Consider the following 26,690-nt stretch of genomic DNA (forward strand, 5'->3'; position numbering starts at 1 on the left):
AAGTGCATCACTGCCCCAGGTGGGCTTCAGTCAGAGCGGCCCTGCTATCGACTGACCTTTCAGACGAGCCCCCAGAGGAGACCCGGAGACCTCTGGCCGAACATGAACGCCCTCCTTTTCCCCTCCGCTCCAACCGCCGCCCCCGCCGCGCAGACCTCGCCTGCTGCTGCCACTGGCAAGACGAGCGCCTGACAAGCTGCGCGTTGTGACGCCCGCCCCGGCTGAATAATTGAACGGGGAGATGAGTCAACGCACTGCAAGGAATCACCCGGCAATTTGTTGGCGCGTTGATTGCCGCCAAACATTCCAACAATTTGGGCAAAGGAATGACGGGTTTATTTTAGAGCTCCCTTCTTTGTTGCTATGGTAACCTTCCACATATCCTCCCTGCTCTAAATTGCCCCTTTATCTGGCTGTCGGGTGGTCCCTTTTTCACTTTTTTTTTTTTTTTTTTTTTTAAATCTAGCTTGTTTTCTGTGCTTCCTGTCTGTTTTGGTGGAACTAATGGAGGCTGCTGGACGCATGGGAATACAATTGATGTGCTCACACACACACTTTGCCTTGAGTGGTCCAGCCCGCCCAGTGTCACGTTTCAGTCCCTTCATTTGGAAACAGTGTTGGTAGGAATGCTTTATGGGGTTCTGCTAAGGTTAGGACAAAAAATATTCTCATACATTACATCATAAATGATATTTTTCATGGCAGTGTGGTGGACTAGTGGTTGTCATGTATGTTTCGCTGTTCTGAGGTTCTGTGTAAGAATTTTGGGTTGGCCTTACTGGAGTTTTTGTTTCGAGTTCTTGTTTTTGTTTTAATTCAGTTAGTTTTTTGCTGTTTTAAATTTTTTTCTTGGGGTGTTTCTTTAATGTCACTATTTTTTTTTAAACGTTCGATTAATGACCTTACTTGAAAAAGCCTCTACTGGGGGATTTCCAGTCGCAAGGCAGCACGTCAAAATTTAACAGTAATACATTTAATAGTAATGCATATATTTGTGGAGACTGGGGTCAAGTTGTATTTTACAATTTTAAAAATGTGCAGAATTTTACAAGCTACTTCATGTTTAAGATGAGATAGCACTTAATATGAAAAGAAAAATGCACTGAGCTGTCACCAATGTCTTACAAATGCAATTATGCCATCTAGTGGCAGAAAAATGACCTCAACATAAATCAATATAGCACTCAGTACATCATTTTAATTTTAATTCAAATTTATGAATTATGAAATTACTGTATCAAAGATTTTCCCCCACTTTTATGTTAACAAGAGTGAAAACTTTGAAAAAATATTTTATTGTAAAAAATAGTGATTAATCGTGAGTTAACTATTGAAGTAATGCGATTAATTACGATAAAAAAATTATAATCGCATGACGCCTATTTTTTGGAAAAAATAAGTTTTTATTAGTTTTAGTATTAGTTTTTGTTTTTCCAAAACTGTTCACACTACATTGGCAGTTCCACACTTCCATCCATTATGTAAACCTCTTATCCACTTCTGTACATAAATGCACTCAGAAAACATTAAACCCCCCAAAAAAACAGCAAACCGGCAATGTGTTTCCATGAAAAACAAACAATATTTGAAAACATATTTGAAGGTGCCTCCGTGCCGGTGCTGATCCGCGAGTACGACAAATACATTCACATGGTATCGCTGTTACTGTGTTTACAAAGTGTCCCATTACAAAGTGTTTGTAGCGCTTCCCTATTCTGCTGACTGTACTGAAGTCACAACTCACTAAAAATAAAGGAAGTGCTACTGTTTTCTTCACCACATCCTCTCAAAGTGTGTGTGGCGTCACTTCTGACTCGGTGACATTTTATTTTCGTAAAAGCGCCCGAGTGCTGACAGAGCTTTTCATTGAATCCACAATAGATTGAAGCTGAACGCATTTATTTATCCCTTGGCGTCTTCTCGGCAGCCTCAAGCCATCACAGGAGGTAAGCGGCTTCAAAAATTGATTTTTCTTTTTCCCGTCAATGATCTTGTTTGCAAAAGAAGAAGAAAAACAGTCAGGGGCCACAACAAGACTGCGAAGAGGATGTGGATTTCTGACTTGTCACCACGTGTTTGACTCATATGACAAATTAATTTCAAATGTCCATTCTGAGAGCTTCTGTCTGTCGGTGTCATACGGGCCACTGAAGAGAAAAAATAAAATAAAATAAAATAAATAAATAGGGATTAAAAAAAACCGAATATCGTCATTCAACGTAAGCTCAAGGTATTTGAAAATGTCACATACGGATGAATATTACGCAAGCTTGACAGTTCTCAGCTAAATTTTATAGTACAGTATTTTACACCAAATAATTGTGTAAATTAGAAAAAAAATGTCGACAACAACAATATTAATTTTAAAATATTAATACTTTGTACATAGTGTATAATTATTCATTGTCCAAAATGATTTTAATTTGTAAATATTGCTTTGAGTTTTTACAAGAATTTAAATCCAAGTTATGTTTTTATTCATCAATATACAGCTTTGACTACCCACAAAAGTTGTTTTATTACAATATGTTAAATTGAATATAATAACTTGACTTTTTAACTAATGTATGATTAATAACTATTATCCTTATTATTTTGCACATTACATTTATTGTATATTTAAATATTTTAAAGCATCAGTGTAGAGGATTGTGCAATTATTCATGATTATTATTTTTATTGGTATTATTTTTTACCTATTAATAATAAGTTTGTTTGTTTTTGCCGGAAATTGGGGATATGCATTCCCCACCCAAAAATAACATTTAATGAAAACATATTTTTTTACAATGTAATACTTAGTTATTTATCTCGACTACTCGTTTTTAGTATTATCCTTATTGGCATATTTTTATGTTTTATGTACAATATTTTATTACAGCTGTGCTTTTGTTTTTAGTGCTTTATGAATACATTTTTGTGCAATTTCCTACTACAAGTCTAACGAGAAAAGTTGCATGTATCTAGTATTGACAGAGAGGGCGCTATGGAGGCAGATGTGTCTCAGGATCACAATGAACAACAAGAAGAAGAAAACGCAGCTGAGGACGTTGAACGCTTCCACCGTAAGTTTGGATTCTACAAGGTCTAACTCAGTGACGGGCAAATTAAATGATGGAGAGGGTAACAATTTTTCATCAGTACTCCTGGATGGCCACATGAAATCACGCAAAAAAAAAAAAAATCGACACCATATTCTAAAAAATAAAAAAAGATTAAAAAAATAATAATAATAAATGCTGATAAACCTCCAATCTACATTTACACAAAACAAAGAACCCCCCCCCGAAAATGTTTAAAAAAAGAACTCCACTGTATTTGCATTAACTTAACGGATAAACAATTATTATTTATGATTATTAATGTATATTGTGCGTGTTGTGTTTGCATATGCGCAGTTGAGAGGACGAAGATGATCGAGCCGACGTCTCTAAAAGACCCCAAACTGGAGAAGCTCAAGAAGGTAAGAGAGTCTTGCATTATGGGTGACACATAGTACATTACATACTACCGGCAAGAAACTTGGCCATCAAAGATAATTCCCGATTCAGATTTGTGACTCTGCAGTCCCCTGGTGGCCGCCCGCTGGCAGTAAATGATTGGAGCGCATTTGACAGGCTGCATGTACTGTGCGCGTGCATGAATCATTCGTTCTTGGAGCAGGCAGGCAGCGAGGTGGAAGGTTGGGTGAAATTTTAATGACGGTAATTATGGGAGGTGATGGGAGGCAGATCAGAAGTGGATGGGGGCGGGGGGGGGGGGTGTGGTTGACTGGTGGTGGGCAGCTTGACAGGTTCTCCTGGTTGGCAGCCCCGCCCCTCCAAGAAAATGTCTCCTGCGAGTGGCAATGAATAAATAAGCTTCTTCGTTATGTTGTCAGACTGAATATAGACGACTTCTTTTTGCTCCTTTTTCCATCCAGCTCAGGATTTGGTGTTATCGCAGGAAATTAATTAGGACTATCAAAGGCATCGAGTGCTCAATGCAGAGAGATGAAAGCGTGTGTGTGTGTGTGCGTGTGCGTGTGCGTGTCTGGCCAGGCGCTGCTGGATTGGATCAATAGCACTCTGAAGGCAGAGCACATCATGGTTCAGAGTCTGGACGACGATCTGTACGACGGCCTGGTTCTTCATCACCTCCTCGGTCAGATCGCGCCATCGCTTCTTTCTCTTTAGCACACACGCACGCGCGCGCGCGCGCGCTCACGCACACAACACGACAGTTCTCAAAAAACATCTGCCGTATGCGGAAATTATTTTAAGATGACATTTTTTTATGAGTAAATTAACACCTTAGCTAACTCCTGCAAGCCTCTGGCCAATAGTTTTCAGAGAAGATTCGGGTTCGAATTTCCCGCCATCTGTCTGCGGATTGTGACGTCATCTGCGCGTTGTGTACGTGAAGAATGGAGGATGCATTTGGGCTCCAGGTGGCGGAGTGGTACCGTCGCTTGCCTACGGTGCAGGTTGGCGTGGGTTCGCTTGGGTGGGTGTTTTTGTACGTGTACGTGTACGTGTATGTGAGAGGAAGTGCAAAAAGGTGAACACATAATAAACAAACAAACATAACAAAATAAAATGTAATTGCAAAAACAAAAAAAATCTCTAATACCCCCCCAAGAAAATTGCAATAAAAAAATAAAATCACAAATAACCCCAAAAAATTATTGCAAAAACAAAAAAAAAAATACAAAAAATACAAAGATGAAAACAACAAAAAGGAAATAAATCAAAACAACTAAACCTAATCGCAAACAAAATACAAAAATGAAAACAACAAAAAGTTAATAAAAAAAACACAAAATACAAAACAAAACCTAATCCAAAACAAAATATGAAACAAAACAACAAAACAGCAAATCTAAAAACACAAAATATAAAACAAATAACTGTAATATCTATAATTTCTATATATTTTAAGCACATGTAAACTTTGCTTAACTGTGCTGTTAGTAGACGGTGCTTTCGTCCAATCACATTCCTCGCCCCCCCCCCCCCCCCCCCCCACGTAAACACCACTTCCGTTAGCAAAATGTTGTGTTTCATCATTTGTTAAGGTGTTCCGGGGTTTTGTTCTTTGCGTGCTTACCTTTTTGTGCTCGTGTTTTTCATTTTTTATTTTTAATTTGCGATTATTATTATTATTTTTTATTTCATATTTTGTGTTTGCGATTTTTTTTTATTTGTGTTTGCGATTACCTCGAGTGAAGACTAGAAAATAACACAAATCGGGTGTAGTGAAGGATGTCGAATACTTTTGATTCCGGCCTGATGATGGCGTCTTTGTAACTTCCTGCCCTGCAGCCAGCTTGGCCGGCGTGCTCTTGCCCTTGGAGGAGATCGCGCTGACCAGCTGGGCTCAGATCCGCAAGCTGGAAGCCGTCGTGGGGGAGTTGGACAAGAGACTGCACCAGCCGGACAACAAGTGGGACGTCAGCTGTGAGTCATCATTCAAACTTTGTCTCTCATTAAAAAACAACAACCAAGCAGCTTCTCATTTGTCTCTCATCATCAAAAAAAAAAATAAAATAATAAAAAAAAATCAATCAAACAGCTTCTCATAACTCGTAAATCAAAGTAGCACTGGGTTCACATCCAAGCCATTAAAAAGTCAATTTCCCCTCATGACATCCCACTCAGCTGCTTTTCTTCCAGTAATCCACAAGAAAGACCTCCTGGCTACTCTCCACCTGCTGGTTGCCATGGTGAGACATTTCCAGCCCGAGCTGGAGTTGCCCTCCGACGTGAAGGTTCAAGTTGCGCTCGTGGAGGTAAGTCGCCGCCTGCGGGCCGCAAAAGTTCCGGCTCGAGTGTTCAGCTCACGACGGACATCCGCGCAGGTGAGCGAGAGGGGAGTCCGATCGGACGTTCAAACCGAAGTCCTGACAGGAGAGAGGTGACGTGACGGCCGCTTGAAAAGTTCTGACATCATCGGAGAACAACATTCCATTGATTCTTGTTTTTTTTCCATTTTTTTTTCATTTTTTTTTTCATTTTTTTTTTCAGTCACATCAGCACTGATGGTGAGCGTATCTCATACAAATCCATTTGTTGAAATGCTTTTCTATTTGGATTATTTTGCATGGAATGTGTTTTTGTTCCGCCGCGCAGGTAATCGCGTGGAGCAGCTGCTGACGCTGGAGGCTCACAAGGTCGCAGTGGTGAAGCAGGTATAGAAACCAAACGAGGAGGAGGAGGAGGAGGAGGAGGAGGAAGGGGGCGAAGGTGCAGAAAGCTCCGCAGGGACGAAAGTGATGGAAAAGGAAATTAATCAGCATTCTTGTTGGACTTTTGCTCGTTAGCCTTCGGGCCTTGTTGGATTTTACAAGCCTTTCAGCTCGTTAGCTCGCCTTGTGTTTTTGTGTGCGTCTTTTCTGGCGTAAAGTTTTTAAGGCACACCGAGCGACGCGTATAAATGTGAGGGAACTGTGTTGCAGAGCGTCGGGTTCCGCAACTGGTTTTCAGGATCAGCCCAGAGTCGCCAACGAGCTTTGTTTGCGAATCGAAAATTTAAATCAAATGAATTAAAAGCGAAGTGTGGGGAGTGCCTGTCGCCAAAATGCACAAGTGCAGTCAATTTAAAACCCTAACCCTGGTCTGAAATCCTAATTTAACTCATTCACTGCCATTGACGGCTATAGACGTAAAAAAAATCATTTGAACTATTTCTATTAGTTTCACGTTTTTTCCCGCCCACTTTTGTTAACAAGAGTATGAAAACCTAGAAAAAAATGTATTGTACGTTTAGAACAGATATCAAATTTGTGATTAATCGTGAGTTAACTTGAAGTCATGCGATTAATTATAATTAAAAAATGTCATTGTCTGACGCCCCTAATTTTTAAATAATATTTTTTGTTTGTTTGATTACTTAATTATTTTAACTCAAGATAAATCACAAATTTGATATCTGTTCTATATGTACAATACATTTTTTACTAGGTTTTTATACTCTTGTTAACAAAAGTGGAAAAAAATGTGAAACTAATAGAAATAATTCAAATGAATTTTTTACGTCTATAGCCGTCAATGGCAGTGAATGAGTTAATACTTGTTCTCGAAACAATAATCCTGGCTTGAAAGCCCAATTTGAAACACTATCCATACCTTGAAGCCCTAAATTGAAACACTCAATTTGATTTAAAACCCTAACTTGAAACACCAACCCTGTCTTGAAACCATGAGACTACCGTGAAACTCTAATTTGAAACTCGAAACCCAAATTCGGAACCCTAACCCAGTCTTCAAACAATACTCATGGCTTCAAACCCTAATCTGAAACCCCAGCCCTAATTTGAAAAACAAAATGTGACATGAACTCTTTACACTACCTTGAAACCCTAATCTGTAAACCCATACCCGTCTTCAACCCCTAATTCGGAACCCTAACCCAGTCTTCAAACCCTAATCTGAAACCCCAGCCCTAATTTGAAAAACTAAATGTGACATGAAATCCTTACACTACCTTGAAACCCATACCCGTCTTCAACCCCTAATTCGGAACCCTAACCCAGTCTTCAAACCCTAATCTGAAACCTCAACCCTAATTTGAAAAACTAAATGTGACATGAAATCTTTACACTACCTTGAAACCCTAATCTGTAAACCCAAACCCGTCTTCAACCCTAATTTGAAACCCTAACCCAGTCTTCAAACCCTAATCTGAAACCCAAACCCTAATTTGAAACACTATAGGTGACATGAAATCCTAACACTACCTTGAAACCCTAATCTGTAAACCCAAACCCGTCTTCAACCCCTAATTTGAAACCCTAACCCAGTCTTCAAACCCTAATCTGAATCCCGAATCCTACCTTGAAACCCAAATTTGGAACCCGACCCCAGTCTTGAAACCCTAATCCAAAATGTCTTCCCATGTTGTAGGGCCTGCTCGGCTTTGTAAACAGGAGCATGTCCGGGTTGGGCCTGCACGTGTCGGATCTGGACAAACAGGTGCAAAACGTCGATCACGATGCACAATCGAACCGTACGATCCGTCATCTCGTATTTTGTGTCTTGCGCGCAGTTTTCTGACGGCGTGATTCTGCTGCTGCTGATTGGCCAGCTGGAAGGTTTCTTCATTCCTCTCTGTGACTTCAGTCTGACTCCCGCCAACCGCGAACAGATGGTACCGAACCCAATACGTGACGATGTGCATTCTCGCTGAAGAAATTACTGCTTCGGTTGGATTTCACGATTGAAATCAACGCGGTTGTCGTTATAATCAAATTTGGGATATACAAAAACTTACTAATGCAATAAAATGAAGTAAAATAAGAAAATAAAAAGTATTGGGTTTTTAACTCATTCACTGCCATTGACAGCTATAGACGTCAAAAATTCATTTGACCTATTTCCATTAGTTTAAAATGTTTTTCCATTTTTGTTAAGAGTATGAAAACCTAGATTTTTTTTGGTATATTTAGAACAGATATAACATTTGTGATTAATCGTGAGTTAACTAGTGAAGTCATGCGATTAATTACAATTACAAATTTGCCCCTAATTTTTAATCATCTTTTTTTTCCTTCTTTTTTTTTTTTTAAAAGAAAAGATGATTAAAAATTAGGGGCGTCAGGCGATCACAATTTTTAATCATAATTAATCGTATGACTTCACTAGTTAACTCACGATTAATCACAAATTTTATATCTGTTCTAATACAATAAAAACAATTCTAGGTTTTCATACTCTTGTTAACAAAAGTGGGGGGGAAATAAACTAAAAGAAATAGTTAAAATGAATTTTTGACGTCTATAGCCGTCAATGGCAGTGAAAGAGTTAATAGTGATTGTGTTATTATGTATTGTAGCTTTTTTTGGGGGTTGGTGGGGGGACAACGTAAACGGAATTAAAAAAGGGTTAGGGTTCTTTGAAATTAGGGTTTCAAACTATGTATTTTCTATTTAAGGTTAGGGTTTAAATTATGGGTTCAAGATGGTGTTAGGGTTTGAAATTATGTTTCAAGCCAGGTTTGGAGTCTCAAAGGTAGGGTTAGGGTTTCAAATGAGGGTTTCACACCAAATTAGGGTTTCAAGTCAGGATTAGGATTTCAAGATGGGGCTACGGTTTCAAGTTAGGGTTTCAAGATAGGGTTAGGGTTTCAAATCAAGGCTCGGGTTTCAAAGAAAGGTTAGGGTTTGAGCTTATAGAGTTGAACATTTAGAATTATGATTTTGTATTAGAGTTTCAAGCGAGGCTTTAATGGGGCTCAAACTGTCAATTGTTGTTTGTTTCTGCCTGGTAGCTGCGCAACGTGTCGCTGGCGCTCGGCCTCCTCGCTCACTTGGGCCTGCACGTGTCGTCGGTTCAAGCTCAAGGTGACAACAACACGCTTACACGATGCTTCCCTACTCTCACACGCATGTCATCAAAACGTACCCGCCGCTGGAACGAAAATACTTTTTCACTACTCTCATTTTGACACGCGTCATGGTTTACGGGACAGGAAGTTGTCACCTGGTGGCAATTTAAAAGTACTGCTACATATTTAACCAAGCTTGTATTGAGTTGCGGTGATACAGTATGACATCTTGTGCTTGTCTATAAATCTCAAATAACCCAACCTGTTCGTGTTTTCTCTTCAGATGTCGTCGCTCAGGACGTCGCAGCCACGTTGAAGGTCCTCGACGCTCTCTTTAGCAAGCACGCAACGCAAGATGAGAAGATGGCTGCCCATTATGTCTGAGAATTTACAAAATTATTACAGAGGGTGCTTCAAACTGCTAGTCCATTGTTTGTGGGGGGTGGCTGGGGGTAAAAAATGTTTTTTTTAAATAAAAGATACAAAAAATACAATCAAATTCAATAAAATAAAATAAAATAAAATCTTGAAGTTTGGTAAATTTAAGAAAATTGAAATACTCACCAAAAAATATGAAAAACAAACGAAAACATGGAATTAGATTTTTTTTTTTTTAATCACAGAATACAGTCAAATTAGGCAAAAAAATAAAAAATAAATACATTTAAAAAACTGGGGGGGAAAAGAAATAGTTGTTTTTTTTAGTATTGTAATACTTTCTTGGAACATGTATACAGAAGAACAATTTGATCAAATAGTCTTTATTGAACAACTGAAACGGAAAGAAAAGTGACATGACACTGATGACCGCAACACTTTCCTTGGAAAGCCATTTGCGGCACGAGCTGGGTTGTCTTGCTTGATTCAATCCCACACTGAAGTCCATCAAGAATGCATTAAATGGCTGCAATACGAGATCTTGCTACTAATACCACCGCAAAGTGCCTTACAGGCGTCCTCATTTCACTTCTCAAAAAGTCGATATTATCCTTGAATGTTAGAAATGCTTATTGGTCAAGCTCCCGCTTATTTATTTATTTATACAAAAATTGACTGCAATCATGTAATTCAATCAGAAAAATATGGGAGCTTTCAGACAGGGTGGAAAATGACAGGGTGGACATTTTTGCCTCATGTTAGCATTTCTCTGTAGCTGTACAATGCGGACATTACGTTGCGTGATTCCGTTCGAAAGCTGACTGCCTACTGTTTAACAAACATATTTCCGATTTCTGAAAGGTTTTTACATCAAATGATAGTAAGTTCACTTTGCGTTGTGTAAGAAATCGGAGTTTCATTAACCCTAACTTCCAAACAAAGTCGCGTCATTTCCGGGCAGTTTTTTTGTGGCTATTTGTCGGGCCGCTTTTACCAAACAACATTAATCGGGATTTAATGCGATGAAGCAGATCCGCCGATGAACTCTAATGGACTTTTAATAGACTCACCATGGCAGGATGTGGCCCAAGGGCTCCTCAGTGGCAGGAAATGGGACTTGGTTTGTTGTCTTCGTTTGGACGCTGATGGATGACCAACAGACCTCTCATTTACTGGCACACAGGAAGAAACAGCGGAGGCAGCGTGATTGACAGAATCGGGATGAGGGCGCCGCCGCCGACCCGGGCTCGTTAGCGGCGTGCGAACAAACTTTCTGGTGGTGACATGAGGAGCAGCAGGTGACGGGAAGTGCAGGTGGCGAGCAGCCTTATCAGGAGATTCCTTAAAAAATACAGTATGTCTGGCTTTGTGAGTGGCATAAGTCAAAACAACATGAGGTACACGTAAGCAAGAGGCAAAGTCATGATCTAAAAAAAGACAAGCACAAAAATACAAAGATCTTAAGTTAGAGACAAAATTATCTGAAAAAATTAAAATATATGTTAAAAAAAAATATTCGGCAGAAAATACACAATTATTACAAAACATAAACTACAAAAAAAAAAAATCTTGTGACAAAGATGCCAAAAAGCAAAAATAAATATTAAGACAAAAATACACATTCCAATAAAATAGCAAATGTATTAGACTAAATGTATACAAATATTACAAAATTCCAAATACAAGCAAATTAAAAATATTGGACAAAGAGACACCAAAATTATAAAAAAAAAATACAAACATACTGGACATGAACAAAAATATCAAGAAAAAAAAACTTACAACAAAAATGTTAGAAAATCAAAGTATAAAAAACGGACAAAAGTACAAAACTAATAAAATAATAAAAAATAAGTATTAGGGGAAAAAATAGAATATTTGAAAACAAATATTAGGCAAACATACAAAAATATTGTGGGAAAATACTAACATTTTAGAAAATAAATACTCAAATGTTGGTAGAATATCAGACAAAAAAATAGTACAAAAGAAAACAATACACAATGAGGAGCAAAATAAAAACTAATATTTTAAATTAGGGGAAAAAAGTAAAAAAAAAGAATAAAGGAATAAAAGTATTAGAAAAAAGATGGAAAATACCACAATATTAGATAAAAAAATTAGCAAAAACAGGCAAAAATGTTAGCAAAATACACAGATATTATATAAAAGTATTTTAGGCAAGAAATAGGACACTAGAAAGAAATACTGTGTCTTATAAGGAAAACATAATATATTACAGGTAAATTACACCAATATTAGAATGTTTTAAAAAATGAAAATTATTTAAAAAAAAAAAAAAACATTAGGGAAAGCAGAAAAATATTTAAAACAGCATTAGAGAAAAATAAACACTAATATATGAAAAATACAAAATATTGGAAAAAACAAACAAACAAAAAAAGATTAGAGAGAAATAGAAAAAACAGTGACGGGGAAATGAAGCTTTAACATTTATTTTTTTAACTCCTCTAAATTGGGCTCCTGGTTTAAAAAGTAAAGGCTTGTGCAAAAGGAAATTAAATTTCCATTGCATCTTTAAACCAAGAGTCCCATATAAAAAAAAAGAGCTTTATGGAGCTTCATTTGTCCATCACTACAAAAAACACCACGACAAAAACACTACGCATGAGCGAGACAAAAACTCCATTTCATTCACATCAGCATCTCAAGTTGTCACGCGGCGGACAGACAGAGGGCTCCTGTTTGCACACGGTGTAAAAGATAAAACTTTATTTTTCCCTGTTGTGACGATACAAAGTCAACAAGTGCAATCAACTGAGAACAGCACGCGACATTCTATCTACCCGTCAACACTGTGGACACAACGCACACTTATCACCAGCAAAAGTGACGACGCTCGTGTGTACAGGTGGGCATTCGACTGTAAGGCAACGGTTACCATGACAACCCGCGGGGCCGACGTGCGCTCCCTCCTTTCCGCCTTTTGTTTCGTTTGCAGGGAGCGTCACGTCACGTCGGGGGACCGCAAACACAACAAAATGGGCGTAGGGGGAAAGGATGATATATTGGATGTCAAATATCCCCGAGACAATCCTTTCGCCTTATTCCGGAATCTTCTCCAGCACTGGCGACTAATTAAAACCCTGGCAAAAAAATAAATAAAAAAATAAAAAAGTTCTCCCGATTGGGCCCGGGAACAGGGGTGGCAGCTGCGCAGGCTGGGGAGCAAGGGAGCGTGAATTAAACGCACGGCTGATGCGCCGGCCAATTATTTCTCCCGCGTGTTCCGACGAGTCCGCGCGGCCGTGAAAGCGCGCGGCGCCAGGCAGCCAATTAAACGTTAGCCCCTCCGATGGGAATCTAACTGGCCGCTAACATCCCGGCAAACGCTGATATTATTGCAGATAACTCCAGGAAGCGACTTCAGGCCGCCACCGCGTGCCGTCGTTTAAGTTTGAAAAAAAAAAAAAACGACGTCCTTAGCGTCATCAGGAGAACAGCATCTCTCTTGTTGCCATGGTGACACGGCGTGACCTACTTTAGTAACAGTGGAGGATCGCGGATGTGTTATTTTTGTTGTTGTTGTGCACAAGTCAAGACGCAATGTCATTAGCCTACTGGCATGAATGCCCAAGTCATTTTTAACTAACTATTACAAAATATGAATGGGCTTGCTTGCTAATAATTATGTGACTGCATTTTCCAAGTCATGGTAACCCTAAAAGGTTGAATTTAGGCAAATGGTCTTGTTTGCTGAATTTGTTTTTTTTCCCCTCTCCCTTTCTGGAAATGTTAAAAAATGACAGAAGCTAGTATGCTATTAGACTAGATCAGAGTTCGGTTAGGCTTTAGCACATATGTTCGTCAAGGCGGTTTGGCTTCTTTCACTTTCTTTGGAGTTGGATTCCACCTGACAACTGTAGGTTGCAAACTGGTGAAAAAAAAACCCGGAACTCCTTCTTAGTATTTCGAAAAAGAGAGATTTGGACAAAAAAAAAAATTTTTAATCAGGAAAAGAAAAGCAGAATTGTTAGTTAAAAAAATTTTTTTTGAAAAAGACTAAGACAAAAAAAAATTGTGAGCATTTTATTTTAGCCTTAAAACATTTAACGTTTATATATACGGTTTAATATTTGAGGGTTTTTTTTCCATTCGGAAACTTTTTTTTGGTGATATTCCTATTTACAGTTTTCAAAATGTTCACGACTCCCCCCCACTCCCATTTAGTAAATGTAGAAAAAAAACATAAAAACAATCACGGCTTAGAGAAAAAATAAGTCATATGGACATTTAAAAAAAATTGTTTTTTTACTTTTATCTAAAAAAACTGTAAGAGTGATCAAATGTATATATTTTTTTCATTTTTATCCGGAAAACCGCAACAATTATAAAATGTTGTGTTTTTTTCCTTCTTATTTTATACAAAACTTTAGCTAATTTTGATCTCAAAAACGGGGAAAAAAATCCTCACAAATTGCTGTTTTTTTATCAATTTTTTTGGGGAGAGTTTTAAATCTGAAGAGAAAAAAAACAATACATTTTTGAGTGGATGTTAAATAAAACAACATTTGGAAATAGATGGGGGGGGGGGGGGGTCGTGACAAGACCTTTTACATTTTGGGATACATTTTGATGGATGTTTGCAGATTATATATAATCACCAAGACTCAATGATAGTCATATAATCAATACTTACATTGATGACAGACAAATGGAATTTAGTGTGAAATTGTACAAAAACTTAAGTGGCATTACAACTGAATTTTGAATTCTATTCATTCTTATGTCATTGTGTTTTCAAAGTTTTCATTGTTTTGCATGTTGATCTTGATCATTTAAATGATTGTTTTCTTGGAGATATAATGCGCTAAAAGTCAATTTTTTTTCCATAAAATTTCTCATTATTTTACTGTATTTTGCATTGGGACAGATTATTGTCACAATATTCATTCATTAAAAAAAAAAGAAGGTCAAACTTCTTCAAATTGAAAGAAGTCAGGACTGCAGTGCAGTTTTTGTTCAAATTCCTACTAAATGATAATTTTGAGACGACATTATGACGACAGATCTAGCAAAGCGTTTTTTTTTTGTGTGTGTCGCACTTCCTTGTCATCCTTCACTTTTCTGTACATTATTGCTGATAATTAAGTTGTGACGTTTAATTGGACTGATTCAACTCCTTGATAGTATGACGTGTGTTGTATTGCTAAAGGTGTGATTGTTGATGGCTGTTACCATGGCAACTCAGCTCAAATGGGTTTATTCCACCGATGCTTTTGAGATTCATGATCCTCACTCATGATTTGGTCGAGATAACTTTTTTCTCAAAAAATGTGATGGATGTTTATTATTATAATTTATTATGAATAGTGGGATTTAAAAAATATATATAAGTTCCTCTGAGGTTGTACTTGTTTTGAGACCAATTGCACTCACTGTAATCTCCCCAATCGCCAACTCTGCTTTAAAACAATAACAAAACACTAGTAACACGTGAAAAATCGATTTATATTTTGAGAGCTACAGCAGGAAAAGCGGCACATCTCCGTCTGACGTTTAAATATAAAGTGCTCGTCAAAACACTCTTGCCGTACGGCATTTTGTCATCACTGCGGCCGCCGCAGGAAACGAAAAACACTGGAGTCTAGCTCGTGTTCAAATTCACAAGGCCGGGGTCGTCCGAAGGTCAAGTTCGACCTTCGGACGACCCCGGCCTTGCGAAGTCGGACACACGCGTTACTACGTGAGATGCTCAGCATCCACCTAACGAATCACATGTTCGCGAAGAGTCACCACTCGTGGTAGTGACGTTCACATCGATAAAATAGCCAACCGCGTCTAACTGCTACGCAACACAAACCGACACAGCAGTCTAATAAACATTTCCCTACTTAAAACCTTCACATCTCACCACGTCATCCCGTTCCCGATTGCACCGGAGTGTCACTCACTCGCTCGCTCGCTCTCTCGCTCGCAGCTGTGGCATTACTCGACCGGTCCTGGTTGCTCAGCTGGCTTGTTTAACACTGTCAGTCCAAGGCTAGCTTGTGCTCGTCAGAGTGGGGTGGGGGTGGGGGGGGACTTCCTGGATAGTTGCTTATGTAAGTGTGGATGCAGAATGTCTGTAGGGGGCGTCGCCCATGGGCCGTCCCTGGGAAACGGCGTGCTACTTTTCTGCCGGCCCGCATCGCTCTGGCCAAAGAAGCAAACACAAAGAAAAGTGTTAGGAACGGGGATGGGGCGACTTAAAGCATGGAAAGGACCACCATTTTCTTTCTAACCAGGCGTATGACAAAAAAATGTGTGTTTTTGAAGCAATGAACAGAAGAATATCTTATTTTAATGCTTAAATATAAAAGATCCGCACTCCTCAACTACAAACGCTTCGAAGCAAAAACAAAAAATAACCACACGCTGGGATTCTTTTTTTCCTCCTTGTGGAATGGGCGCTCTTGCATCGTAATTCCCATTCTGACACAAAACTGCTGAACAGAAACGCCAAAAGAAGTGCAAGAACTCATTTTGTGTGCACACAAAAAAAATGAACTTGCTCATAGACTTTAATATTCTACGAGTGTATGTTCCTCCTGCATGTCATTCAAAATCCCCAAATTAACAGGCTGGCTCATTCAGCTGTGGGAAGTTCGCCAGCTGACTTTGAACATGTGATGATGTAAATATGGCGCCCCCTGTAGTGGGGGGGGGGGGGTGCAGTGTTTTAAACATACTCGTTTAACCCTATAAAGCCTGAATCATGAAATATATGAGGAAAATTCTGATTCTTGTTAAATAGAGTATTATTTATGTACAAACAAACATTTTGTTTTTAATTTGTGTCATATTTGATACGTCCGGTCTCAATGCTTTAAATTCATATATTTATAACTGTCAAAAATACCATAATAAACAAGACATATCAACCATATTAGTATTTCCAAAAATCTGAAAGAACATTTGCCACTATTAATAAGTACAGGTGTCTCTCCTTTCTCAATTGAGGCGATCTTGCAAGGTGGGTGATACTGCCCTCTAATGGATCATCTGTGAAATTCAAGTGTCAGATCATTCACATGAGGGTTTTAATGGGGGGAAAAGTATTATACTCATGAAAGAGGGCTCAAAATGTTTTATTTTTAATATTAAACATTTGGCTTAATAGGGTTCAAATACACATTTGGTAAATTTACTTGAACAGGAAGTTACCATTGACAAAATAAATCAGTCTCTTGAGAGACTATCAAAAATTGCCTAAGCCAACTATATTTCAAGTCATCAAGGCGGGGTATTGGGGAAAGTTTTCAACTAGCAATAATCGCACCTCGGTTAAACCTCATAGGCTACGATACCGCCACTGCGCAGAGATAACATTGACGGTTTCACCTCAACATATCTTGTTGCCTGCTACTCCTTACAGTAAGAGGACAAAAAAAAAAAAAGAGGACACACTGGAACATTTACTTAACCACAGTTTTTCATTATCAATTCAGACTAGTGCTTATTTGCCTTGGAAAACACCAATGCAATTACTACACGATCATACAAAACGTTCTTCTCTCAAAACGTTTGTAAATTGTCAACTTTAAAATGAATATGATGTCAGAGAATGTTTTAAAAAGTCGTCATATTTTGATACGTTTATTTGATCAAGAACGAAGACTGTGTAGATAATAAGTAAAAAAACAAAAAAAAAGCGACAAAAACAAAACAACCATATAGCTTGAGAAACATCGGACACACAACTTTTACTGACAGAATAAATCCGTCTCTTGAGAGAGCATCAAAAAGTGTCAGAGCCAATTAAACTTCAAGTCATCATCAATTTCAACTAGTTTTTCATTCCCAATTGAGATCAATACTGACTTGTCTTTGGATAATGGATAACACCTGTTACAAAACTTTATGTTCTCACCAAGTTTATAAATGGTAAATTCAGTAATACTTGATTTTTTTTGGGGGGGGGGTAATGTATATTTTAATAACTATTTGATTGAGAAAGTAGTCTCCAAAGTCACTGTAGAAATTGAGAAATAATAAATAAAATAAAATAAAATTAAATTAAATTTTAAAGCCATCTGTCAAGCAATTGTCATTTTGACAGAATACAGCTCAACGAAATGAACTCCATAATAAATAATGTTTGAATTTTTCCAATGGTATCAGGATTTAAATAATCTATCTTGTCGCTCAGTACTCCTTACAGTAAGAGGACACACTCGGAACCACATTTAAACAACCAGAATTTGAGGAGTTTGCAAATTGTCAACTTGAAAGTGAATAATGTGAGAATTTTTGGAAAAATAACAGCATTTTAATAACTTAATTGCAGAAAATGAATTCAATCAAACAAACTTAAGAAATAAGAAAAATGTGAAACTGTTAGTTGTGAACATGAAAGATATTATAATGCGGACCCCCCCCCCCCCGCCCCCACACACACACAAAAATGGAAAAAAATGTGTGTGACAGCATCTAATAAAAGATCATAAGAATAAAGATTCACGTGCTTGTGGCAAAGCCAGAAGGGATTTATTTTTTGAGAACTTCTTGACTCCTCTCCACAGCGTCACGCCGTTAATTAACCGACACCACATGGCCGGTGTTGATGTGCTTTGGCGAGGTCTCGGCACGCCGCTTCTCAATTCGCGCGTGCCAGGAATGATTACGTCATCATTTGATGATGATTATTATTATTATTATTATTAACGTCACAGGAAAACAAGCAGAGTGAAATATGGACGGAAGCTTCGAAGGCAAACGAGGAGGAAAATGAGAAGTGACTTTAGTAGAAGTTGTCAACCCTATAATTAAAATGTCAAGCATCCAATTAGTACACCCTACAGAGTGTTGACCTCCACCAAGGCTGAATAATGCTAAACGTGTGCTTTAACCTTTTTAAACGAAAAAAAAATCATTAGCTGTTACACTCCTGTCCTGTAAACAGGCGGCTGTCCAAAACAAGCCTTTATTTATTGATTTTTTTTTTTTACAGCTCTCCTATTAGCCAATGTCAAATGCTGTGTAAATTAACATGTTGTCTTTGTAAAGTTCAGATGGCAACTTTCACCGGTTCTCTAATCTTAAACATTCTCTATACAAATAATATCAAACAGGAGACTGCATATTCTCAGTTTAACTATTTATCGGATGCCAGAAAGATCGAGCGCACAGCTGTGGAGCCTTTTCTGCTGAATGCGGAAGAAGGGCCAATCTATTCAAAATGGTCTCCACTCTTATACAGTCTTGGCCGCCCACCCACTCCGGGGGACGGCTCAACTCAAAATATGCGACCTGAAGTGTGCCAGAGCGCAGATAGATAAGAAGACACCAAACAGTTCACAGCGAAACAATAGCCTACCTAATCATTAACATCTTTAACAAAAAAAAAAAAAGTGTGAATAATCAAGTCCAGTTTACAATCCACAGTGACGGTCTCCACAGTTAAGTCAAAATACAAACTATTATCAAATTAATTAAAAGCAAAAGGTATTCATATTGTTCATTTCTTATATAAAAATGAAAACAACTGACACACACATGTAAAAAAATCATATCATATATATAAAACAAATACGAACTGTGACTAACGTGAAATGGCTCAGCACGGAGGAACCAGGCCATGGCTGTAGGGGGCGCTGCCCAAGAGACCACCTGGTCCCAGCAGACCAGGGGGTAGACGGCGCACATTATGCGCAGCCCCTTCCCCTTCCCCTTCCCCTTCCCCTTCCCCTTCCCCTTCTCCTTCCCCTTCTCCTTCTCCTTCCCCTTCCCCTCCCCTGTACCAAGATAACCCCACCAGACAACCTCCGACTATACACACCCATAGAGAAAAAATACTAGGGCTAAAAAGAAAAGTTGGTAAAACAAGACAAGAAATCAGTTATGAGACAAACTCATCTTAAAAAAGAAATTTCAAGAAAAAGTCCTAAACATATACAAAAGTCTTACATTTCTGGTAACATACCTGCAACAGTTCACTAAAGTATTCATAACACCGACGCCGCAGTGCATTATGGGACTCGCTATTGAGCTAACAACTTAGCATTATCATATCTATTTTAATGCTTCACTTCCTTTAACACAAACATTAGCCTCTGTCGAGACTGACAAAAATTGCCACAGCTGACTAAATTTCAAGTCACCAAGGCGGGGTATTGGGTAAAGTTTTCAACTAGCAATAATCGCAACTCGGTTAAACCTCACGGGCTACGATGCTGCCACTGCGCAGAGATAATGTCGAGCGTTACGAACAAGTGAGTCATAACCCGGGCTACATTCCACAGTGACGGTTTTCGACTTTTTAATGTTTTTCTTAACATTCATTTGGGAAACAGTGAAACAGCCAATTTAGTTTCCAATCCTTTGTTTTTATGATATAACCCTAAACTCTGTTGAAACAATGAAATATTACTACAGACAATTACATTCTACGTCGTCAAGGCAATCATTTTCCTGACCGTACTTCAGTTTTGTGATAAAACAAAAGACCTTCTCGGTGTTGCAACTTGGGAAATATCCATGAGATAACTTTCATTGACAAAGAAATGAGTATGAGAAACCATCAAAAATACAAATTGTCCACGTCTGAACTTGCAACTAAGGAGCACCTAAAACACAATTTTGTACAACATAACCAGGAATTCAACTAAAACACTGCTTGGAAAATGTTGGCCCTCAGTTGTGTGCTGGCTGCACTGTGATTGGCCAGACGGAGTTTTGGGGTGTGGCTTAACAAATTGTCTTTTACGTTCCGCTCAAGAACATATTTACATTTTTTTGTAATTTTCCCAGAAGGATTGTTCATCTATGACAATTTGGAATAGCTGGTGCATTAATGACACGGTATAACGTCCTCAGGAACACGAAACTACGGTTTTGTGAATGATCCTTGTAGCGCCACCTGCACGTAATGAACAAACTGATGAATGAGGCCAAGTTTAATCATACTTGACTTTGGAATGGTCGCAGTTTTATCGTTGAAGCCTTTCAAAGTGTATTGTGAGCAGATATCAGTTCATAACATTCCTGTACGAAATGTTATTCATGGACGCTCTCTGGCAAACATTTGTGTTATTTTCGGGGGGGGGGGGGGGGGGGGAATTTTCTGAGCCATTAGTCCGCACCCTCTCTTGGGGTGATGACAGTATTACGTCCCAAAGTGTGAAACATAGAGTGGCAGTCATCGTGGTTGTAAAGCACATTGGGCAAATGTTTTTTTTTACAGTGCACGTAAGCAGCCTTTTTTTTTTTTATAAAGCACTACTCGGTAAACTACGTTTAAGAGCTCCAGTGCTAATCAGGATGCTAAAATGCGATATTATGCTCTGATAACAGACCAAGTGTTTGGTTTTGGGGCAGACACCTTCTCTCAATTTCTTTTACTGGTCTTAGATGTTAAGGATTCAACTGTATTCTTTGCTAAATATTTCGAGTTTACGTTGCATAAATCAACAGCACGAATTAGCATATGTTAGCTTAGCGCACGCTCCTTCCTCGGGCCCACTTATCCAATGAGCATCTCTTCCTCGGTGGGTTACCCTCGCCAGTCAAAAGGATTGATGAGCCCGATCGCCCTGAGCTGAGCTGAGGAGGCCCCGCGGACGTGTTCACTCTTAGTAAAGCGCCTCTCCACCAGGCGGAAGGGGGCCCCAGGATGCCCCCCCCACCCCCGAAGCATCCTCCGCTCGTTTGTCAAAAGCGGCTTTGCGAAATGATCATGGTCCGAGAGGGACTGACGAGTGGGTAAGTGAATGAGAAATTGAGTGCACGGGACACAAACGCGGCTTTGCTCATTACGATTGCGTCGCTTCCTGGCTCACGTAGTAAATCATCTTGTATGTGCTAACAAAGCTCACATGAGGCCTTGGACAGATACAAGAAAAAGAAAAAAATAGAGAGAGAGAGAGAGAAAAGGAAAAAAAGATGCTTCAGATGCGAGATGAGAGGCCCACGTTGCTCTGTTCTAGTCATTAATAACGACAACTTCCGAATAGGCCGGACAAGCAAATGGATCTTTTGGGAAGCTATTTTTAGGTGAAAGATAAATACAGAGCGGAAAAAAGGGAATATTTACAATAACATGTTGACAAAATGTAAGTGGAAAAAAATGAGAGAGTGGGGATGAGGTGATGACGTTGAATCGCTCATCAGTGATTCAGAAAGAAACAAGGCAATCGTTAAAACGTAATCTATTCATAAACTCTATCACACATTAGTTTTGTGTGCTATTAGCAGACCTGAAGAGGTTGCTTAATGCAATGGTAGGTATTACAAAAAAACGGCCAGCAGGTGGCAGCAGAGTATAAGCCACCAGCCAGGGCGATGGTGCGACGAGGTCTTTTTGACAGTGTTTTCAACAGGTTTGTGAATAATAATGAAGCATAGCTATATTCCATTGCTGCAAAACGGAAACAGATACAAATGTATTTTTTTTTTCTGATGAAAGAAGAGACTCTAATATTTCTTTTGGTGGGTTCCATGTTTTTATAGCAATAGAACAGAATATTCTGTGGGCCATTGCGAAATCAGTCAAAATCCAGCAAAACAGCCGGGAGCAAAGGGGGTTGCTTCAGTGAAAATGGCCGGGAGTTAAACGAGTTCGATATCGGTCCAAAATGCAGAATATCAGCACCGATCATCGGTCTATCCGTCATGAAAACGATCTGAATGTTCCATGTCTCTCCCTCAAGACAATAGGCTGTTACCAAGGAGATCTGCGAAATCCTACAGAATGAATATTATGGGATTGCGTCCCTCGCTGTTGCCGACCAAGCGCGTTGCGCGTCCCCCCCAGTTGACTCACCATGCGCTGGACGTGTTGTAGGGCAGCAGCGTGGGGCTGTGGCTCTCCCCCCGCAGACTGTGTCGGGGCTGGTAGAGGCCGGGCACCGTGGGCTGGGCCTGGCCTTGGCTCTCGTCCGCCATGGAGCGCTGCCACTGGCTGCGGGCCTTCTTCAGCCAGCGGCCCCCCAGGCCCCATTTCTCCAGGTAGACCCGGCACAGCTCGTAATTGATGGCCGAGTAGTAGAGGAAGTCCAGAGCCAGCAGCACCATGACGAAGAAGCCGTAGATCCACACTCCCACCAGCGCTGTGTAATTACTGCATACAGACGGACGCATACACACGCCGCGTTTAATGGCGCGTTTAATGGGAAAGGGACATTTTAATGGCTTGTATACAAATAGTTGGACGCCTGAGGTGCCTGCCAAGCCCATTAGGTGTGAAATTTAAACAAAACTGTAAATCTTTTTTTTTTTAATATGTCATTGCCTACTTGAAAATGAGTCTGCGAGTTAGCCGTTCTTATCTATATAAAACCACCCCCACATCGAGTTTTACCGCCCATGATATGAGAAGCGAGGCTGGGTGAAGATCCAGAGCTACTTTCAGTGACAGTCTGACAGTCAGACTATGAAAGCACTCACTATCATGCACACGCCTCACAGGTGTGACACCCCTTGCTATCATGTCAAAGTCTAAAGGTAAGCAGAGCTGCATTAATTTTTGCTAAGTGGACAGATTAGCATTAGCTTCTAAAAAAAAAAAAAACTCCATAACTGGATTGCTTGGTGAAGTTATCCACCAAATCCACATTATTTTTTTACCATACTTTGCAACCCCCGAATCCCCTCCAATCGCAAAACTTAAGACTCCGTCTTCTTGGTCGTCATGTTGACGAGATCCAGACTTGCCAGGAGCCCAGACACATAGTGCAGTATGAAGGCTGGTTCATTTGCATGAGACATAGCGTGGTCTAAAGATGGCAAACAGTATGTAAACGAGGGCTTCAGATATCAAATATAATTGATTCTAGTCATTGATGAATATTTTTTAATTACTAACAACCGACACATGGAATTCACTTGGGGTCACCATCCTCATATTCTACTTTAAAATATCTGTGATTTTGAGTGTGTATGGCTTTAAAAGGCGGAATCTCAAATGGTGAGTGACGTGTGTGCCGGCAAAGGAAAGTAGAGTTGGCTATTTCTTGTGTTTTTTGTTTTTGTGCTCAGATTAGGAATAGCCAGACTTGACTGGGCATCATTCAGTAGCAGCTTGTGCATTTTGTTTAGTTGTTTCATTATAAATGAAAAGATTAATCTCCACAGCGCCACATTATTTAAATATGGAGTGGCGCTTGCTCCACAGTAACATTAGTCTGAATTGAAAAATGATCCCTGCCAACTTTGAGGCACACATTTTTGCTTTTTACCTAATCGAGTTATTTGAGTTATTCGATTACCCAGAAAGATTTTACAATACGCTTTTTGGCAGAGAAGGTAAACAGCACTCAAAAGTTTGAACGAACACTTTCCATCCCTACTACGTCTATCATTGTGGCTAGAGCGGTGCTTAATGCAGGCTTGCGCTTAAGTCAAGGCGAGAGCCAGCAAACAAAAACACACAAACACATCGATTGACTCGATCGACCTTGACCAGCAAATGTTTTTTCCGTATTCAACACAGCATAGAAAGAAAAAAAATGTCACGAACAATGCTTGGAGACTTTTACCCCACATCGCTCGTCTTGAACAAGTGAATAAAATACCAGTTGAGAATTTTAGCCACTTTTGTTGAAGCTCAAGCTTGCTTTCCTTAAGGAGCAGCAGGAGAGAAGAAATGTAATCGGACGCGATGCTGCGGGGCACTGTGGCATGCTGGGAGGGCATTAGTGGTGGCACAAGCTGTGTTTTTGTCACCCGAACCTCCCGCTGAGAGTGTCTGCAGGCACATACACTGCTTTTTTTTTTCCGCAGCGAGAATGTATTTACAAACCCGTGCGCCTTAGACACGTATTCGCACCAAACTGCACGTCGCGTATATTGGCTCATTGAATTGAGTTCAAGTATGACACACTTGGTGGTCAGGCGTGACTCGATCATGTAATAAAAGCAACACTGAGGCTTAAACGAGGCAAACGTTTAACAATAATTGGAGCATTTATATCACTTTGATTAAAAAAAAAATATATATATATATATTTTTTTAACTCAAAAACAAAAAAAGATGAATTGAAAAATCTCAAGTAGATTTCCGCTCTTCCTGTAAAACATAACAACGGTGCACTCTGAAGGAGTGCGTACATCCGCCAAGGCCATTGTAAAATAAATTGCTTTTACTCTTGCCGTGTTAAACAGATCTGCCTCAGTATGTTATGCTTCATGTTCCCTAACCCTTGTCCTAGTTTGAATGCAGACATTTCGGGTTTTTTTTTTGGGGGGGGGGGGGGAATCCTGCTGGCTCTGAGATGAGGCAGGAAACAACATAACCTCCAAGGACTACTCATGCATCGAGTGTGTACTGAATATGAGATGAATTTGATAGAATAATCAAAAACAGTTCGTGTCAGGAAAAACAAAGTACAACACTAAAATATCTTGTGTATTTTGAGCCAAATCCAATTGAATGTTGTCTATATCTTGCTTTTGTCAATGCAGTTTTTTTTTTTAATTTGTACAGTTTTGGCACAGTAATAAGTAAGTGACTTTGTGTTTTGTTTTGTTTTCACTCTGTTGTGAAAACTTTTTCAAGATACAACCCCCCCCCCCCCCTCAACTTGTTCAATCTACAATTAAATATTTGTCACAGTTCACCTTCAAAAATGGTCAGACACCAAAATAATGCAGATTTCGTTTCTATACAATGTACAGTTGAATGTACATACTTTTTGGTTTTCATTATCAAAAAGTTGAAGGATATCAAAATTAAGCCTTGTTACAAAACTTTGCAAAGCTGCTGTCAAAAACGGTCAGACCACTGAGAATTATTTTCTTTTGTATTACCATTGAACAAATTATGAAGGATACCATAAATATATTAATACAAATTTTAAATTAAATCACAGCTTCCACCAAAACAGGATCAAATTCACAGAAGAAGTATGTTTGACTTTTTGGTGCAAATTGGCAAATAAAATGTAGACAGAATCATTTTGTTTTCTATTTTTTTTTAGATGAATTAGCACCAGCACCATCATAAATTGTAAAGCTACCAAAATATCATATTTTTCCATAACCATAACCAGCATCAAATATATAATATAATTAGAAAGGTTACCAACACAAGAATGTCCACCAGACATTCGTCTAAATTGTAAAGAACAGCAAAATAAAAAAAATTCTACCAAAGTACGTACATTTTCATTAACCATTAAAATTGAAACAGATAACAAAATAAAGTCTCATTTTACACCACCATTGTCAAAATTATCGATATAAAAAAAGCAAATATTTCCACATCACTGTTGTCTAACATTGTTAAAGATAACAAAACACACCAAAATTCAAAGCGTACACAGTTTTGCAACATCTTGAAAAACGGGTAAGGACAAGAAATGTAAGCCACATTTCACTATTTGCATCACTGAAGAAAAAAATAAAAATAAATTTAAACAAATAAAAGTAAAACTAATGTTTAAACACTTTTGTATCAGCATAGTCAAAAATGGATGGCTCATTTTCCAACTGCAGCTTTATAGTACCACACAAATCTCTAGCCTACAGAATACTGCAGGTATGTAATAGATTACTATTACTCACTTGTGTGAATATCCATCAGCGGTGGTAGTGAGGTTGATCTGCATGAGGATCTGGAACTCGGTGTCGTTGCAGCAGTACTTGAAGGCCGTGTTGTTGTGGTGGCAGCAGAACATGTACGTCTTGTTGTCCGACAGCCGGGGGCAGTGGAAACCGAAGTGGTAGCGCCCCTTGTGGTCGGAGTAGGGCTCGCACACCCGGTAGTGAGCTGAAAGCGCTGCAGCAGAGGTGAGAAGAAAAAAAAAAATCAAAAATCATATGGAATGTCATGTATAGGTCATATATTGTCAATAATGACAACAACAAGTAATCTGACACACGGCTGCCTCTAAGAGTGAAAACGTGTATAAGCATATGTCTCATTTATGCGTTATTTAATTGATGTTTGAGTGTCTGCTTTTATTACCAGCGCTCAAAAAGCAACCAAAGAAACATAGATGAAAGTCCACTTAAAGTGCAGATGAAAGGCGTCTTTCAGTAGATCGGCATTTGAAAAGAGGCGATCTCTT

The 26,690-nt window shown here is 39.0% G+C and overlaps 2 protein-coding genes and 2 non-coding genes across 9 annotated transcripts in view; 1 reads left to right on the plus strand and 3 right to left on the minus strand.

Annotated features, from left to right (window-relative positions):
• The first annotated feature begins 1,801 nt into the window (after nt 1-1,801).
• parvg (parvin, gamma) lies at nt 1,802-10,244 on the plus strand. 3 transcript variants are annotated; one of them, XM_086074127.1, is made up of 13 exons: nt 1,802-1,946; nt 2,968-3,065; nt 3,399-3,463; nt 4,041-4,143; nt 5,304-5,438; nt 5,655-5,770; nt 5,840-5,895; nt 6,006-6,022; nt 6,111-6,169; nt 7,884-7,952; nt 8,026-8,127; nt 9,247-9,319; nt 9,587-10,244. In XM_086074127.1, exons 2-13 carry the CDS (start codon nt 2,987-2,989, stop codon nt 9,685-9,687), a joined length of 975 nt encoding a protein of 324 aa, XP_085930253.1. In that variant the 5' UTR covers nt 1,802-1,946; nt 2,968-2,986; the 3' UTR covers nt 9,688-10,244. The 3 variants fall into 3 exon arrangements, with proteins under 3 accessions (XP_085930253.1, XP_085930254.1, XP_085930256.1); XM_086074128.1 differs by lacking the exons at nt 7,884-7,952; nt 8,026-8,127; XM_086074130.1 differs by lacking the exons at nt 1,802-1,946; nt 2,968-3,065; nt 3,399-3,463; nt 4,041-4,143 and adding an exon at nt 4,157-4,485.
• shisal1b (shisa like 1b) overlaps nt 10,138-26,690 on the minus strand; it is a 64,282-nt gene continuing 47,729 nt past the window's right edge. For 2 of the 4 annotated variants that reach the window (XM_086074132.1, XM_086074131.1), the window contains 2 exons: nt 26,185-26,398; nt 22,441-22,741 (listed from right to left, as the gene is read on the minus strand). In XM_086074132.1, coding sequence (XP_085930258.1) covers nt 22,441-22,741; nt 26,185-26,398 — 515 coding nt within the window. Of the gene's footprint in view, nt 11,023-15,365; nt 15,838-22,440; nt 22,742-26,184; nt 26,399-26,690 lie in introns of those variants that run through there. The other 2 variants (XR_015094629.1, XM_086074133.1) reach the window with 2 other exon arrangements.
• On the minus strand, nt 16,868-17,008 carry LOC147175098 (U4 spliceosomal RNA). The gene has a single exon (XR_015094738.1). It is a non-coding gene; the product is annotated as a U4 spliceosomal RNA (small nuclear RNA).
• On the minus strand, nt 19,734-19,874 carry LOC147175099 (U4 spliceosomal RNA). Its single transcript, XR_015094741.1, has one exon. It is a non-coding gene; the product is annotated as a U4 spliceosomal RNA (small nuclear RNA).

The sequence above is a fragment of the Leptonotus elevatus genome, chromosome 4, assembly GCF_054856555.1.
Source record: "Leptonotus elevatus isolate MCC_2025b chromosome 4, RoL_Lele_1.0, whole genome shotgun sequence".
In the NCBI taxonomy this organism is placed as follows: domain Eukaryota; kingdom Metazoa; phylum Chordata; class Actinopteri; order Syngnathiformes; family Syngnathidae; genus Leptonotus; species Leptonotus elevatus.

What these genes read in the sequence shown, in the direction of transcription:
- parvg (XM_086074127.1), top strand. Translation starts at nt 2,987, where the DNA reads ATGGAGGCAGATGTGTCTCAGGATCACAATGAACAACAAGAAGAAGAA. An exon ending in CAACAAGTGGGACGTCAGCT is followed by an intron (nt 5,439 to 5,654) that starts GTGAGTCATCAT and finishes CTTTTCTTCCAG; the next exon opens with TAATCCACAAGAAAGACCTC. An exon ending in TGTCGGATCTGGACAAACAG is followed by an intron (nt 7,953 to 8,025) that starts GTGCAAAACGTC and finishes TCTTGCGCGCAG; the next exon opens with TTTTCTGACGGCGTGATTCT.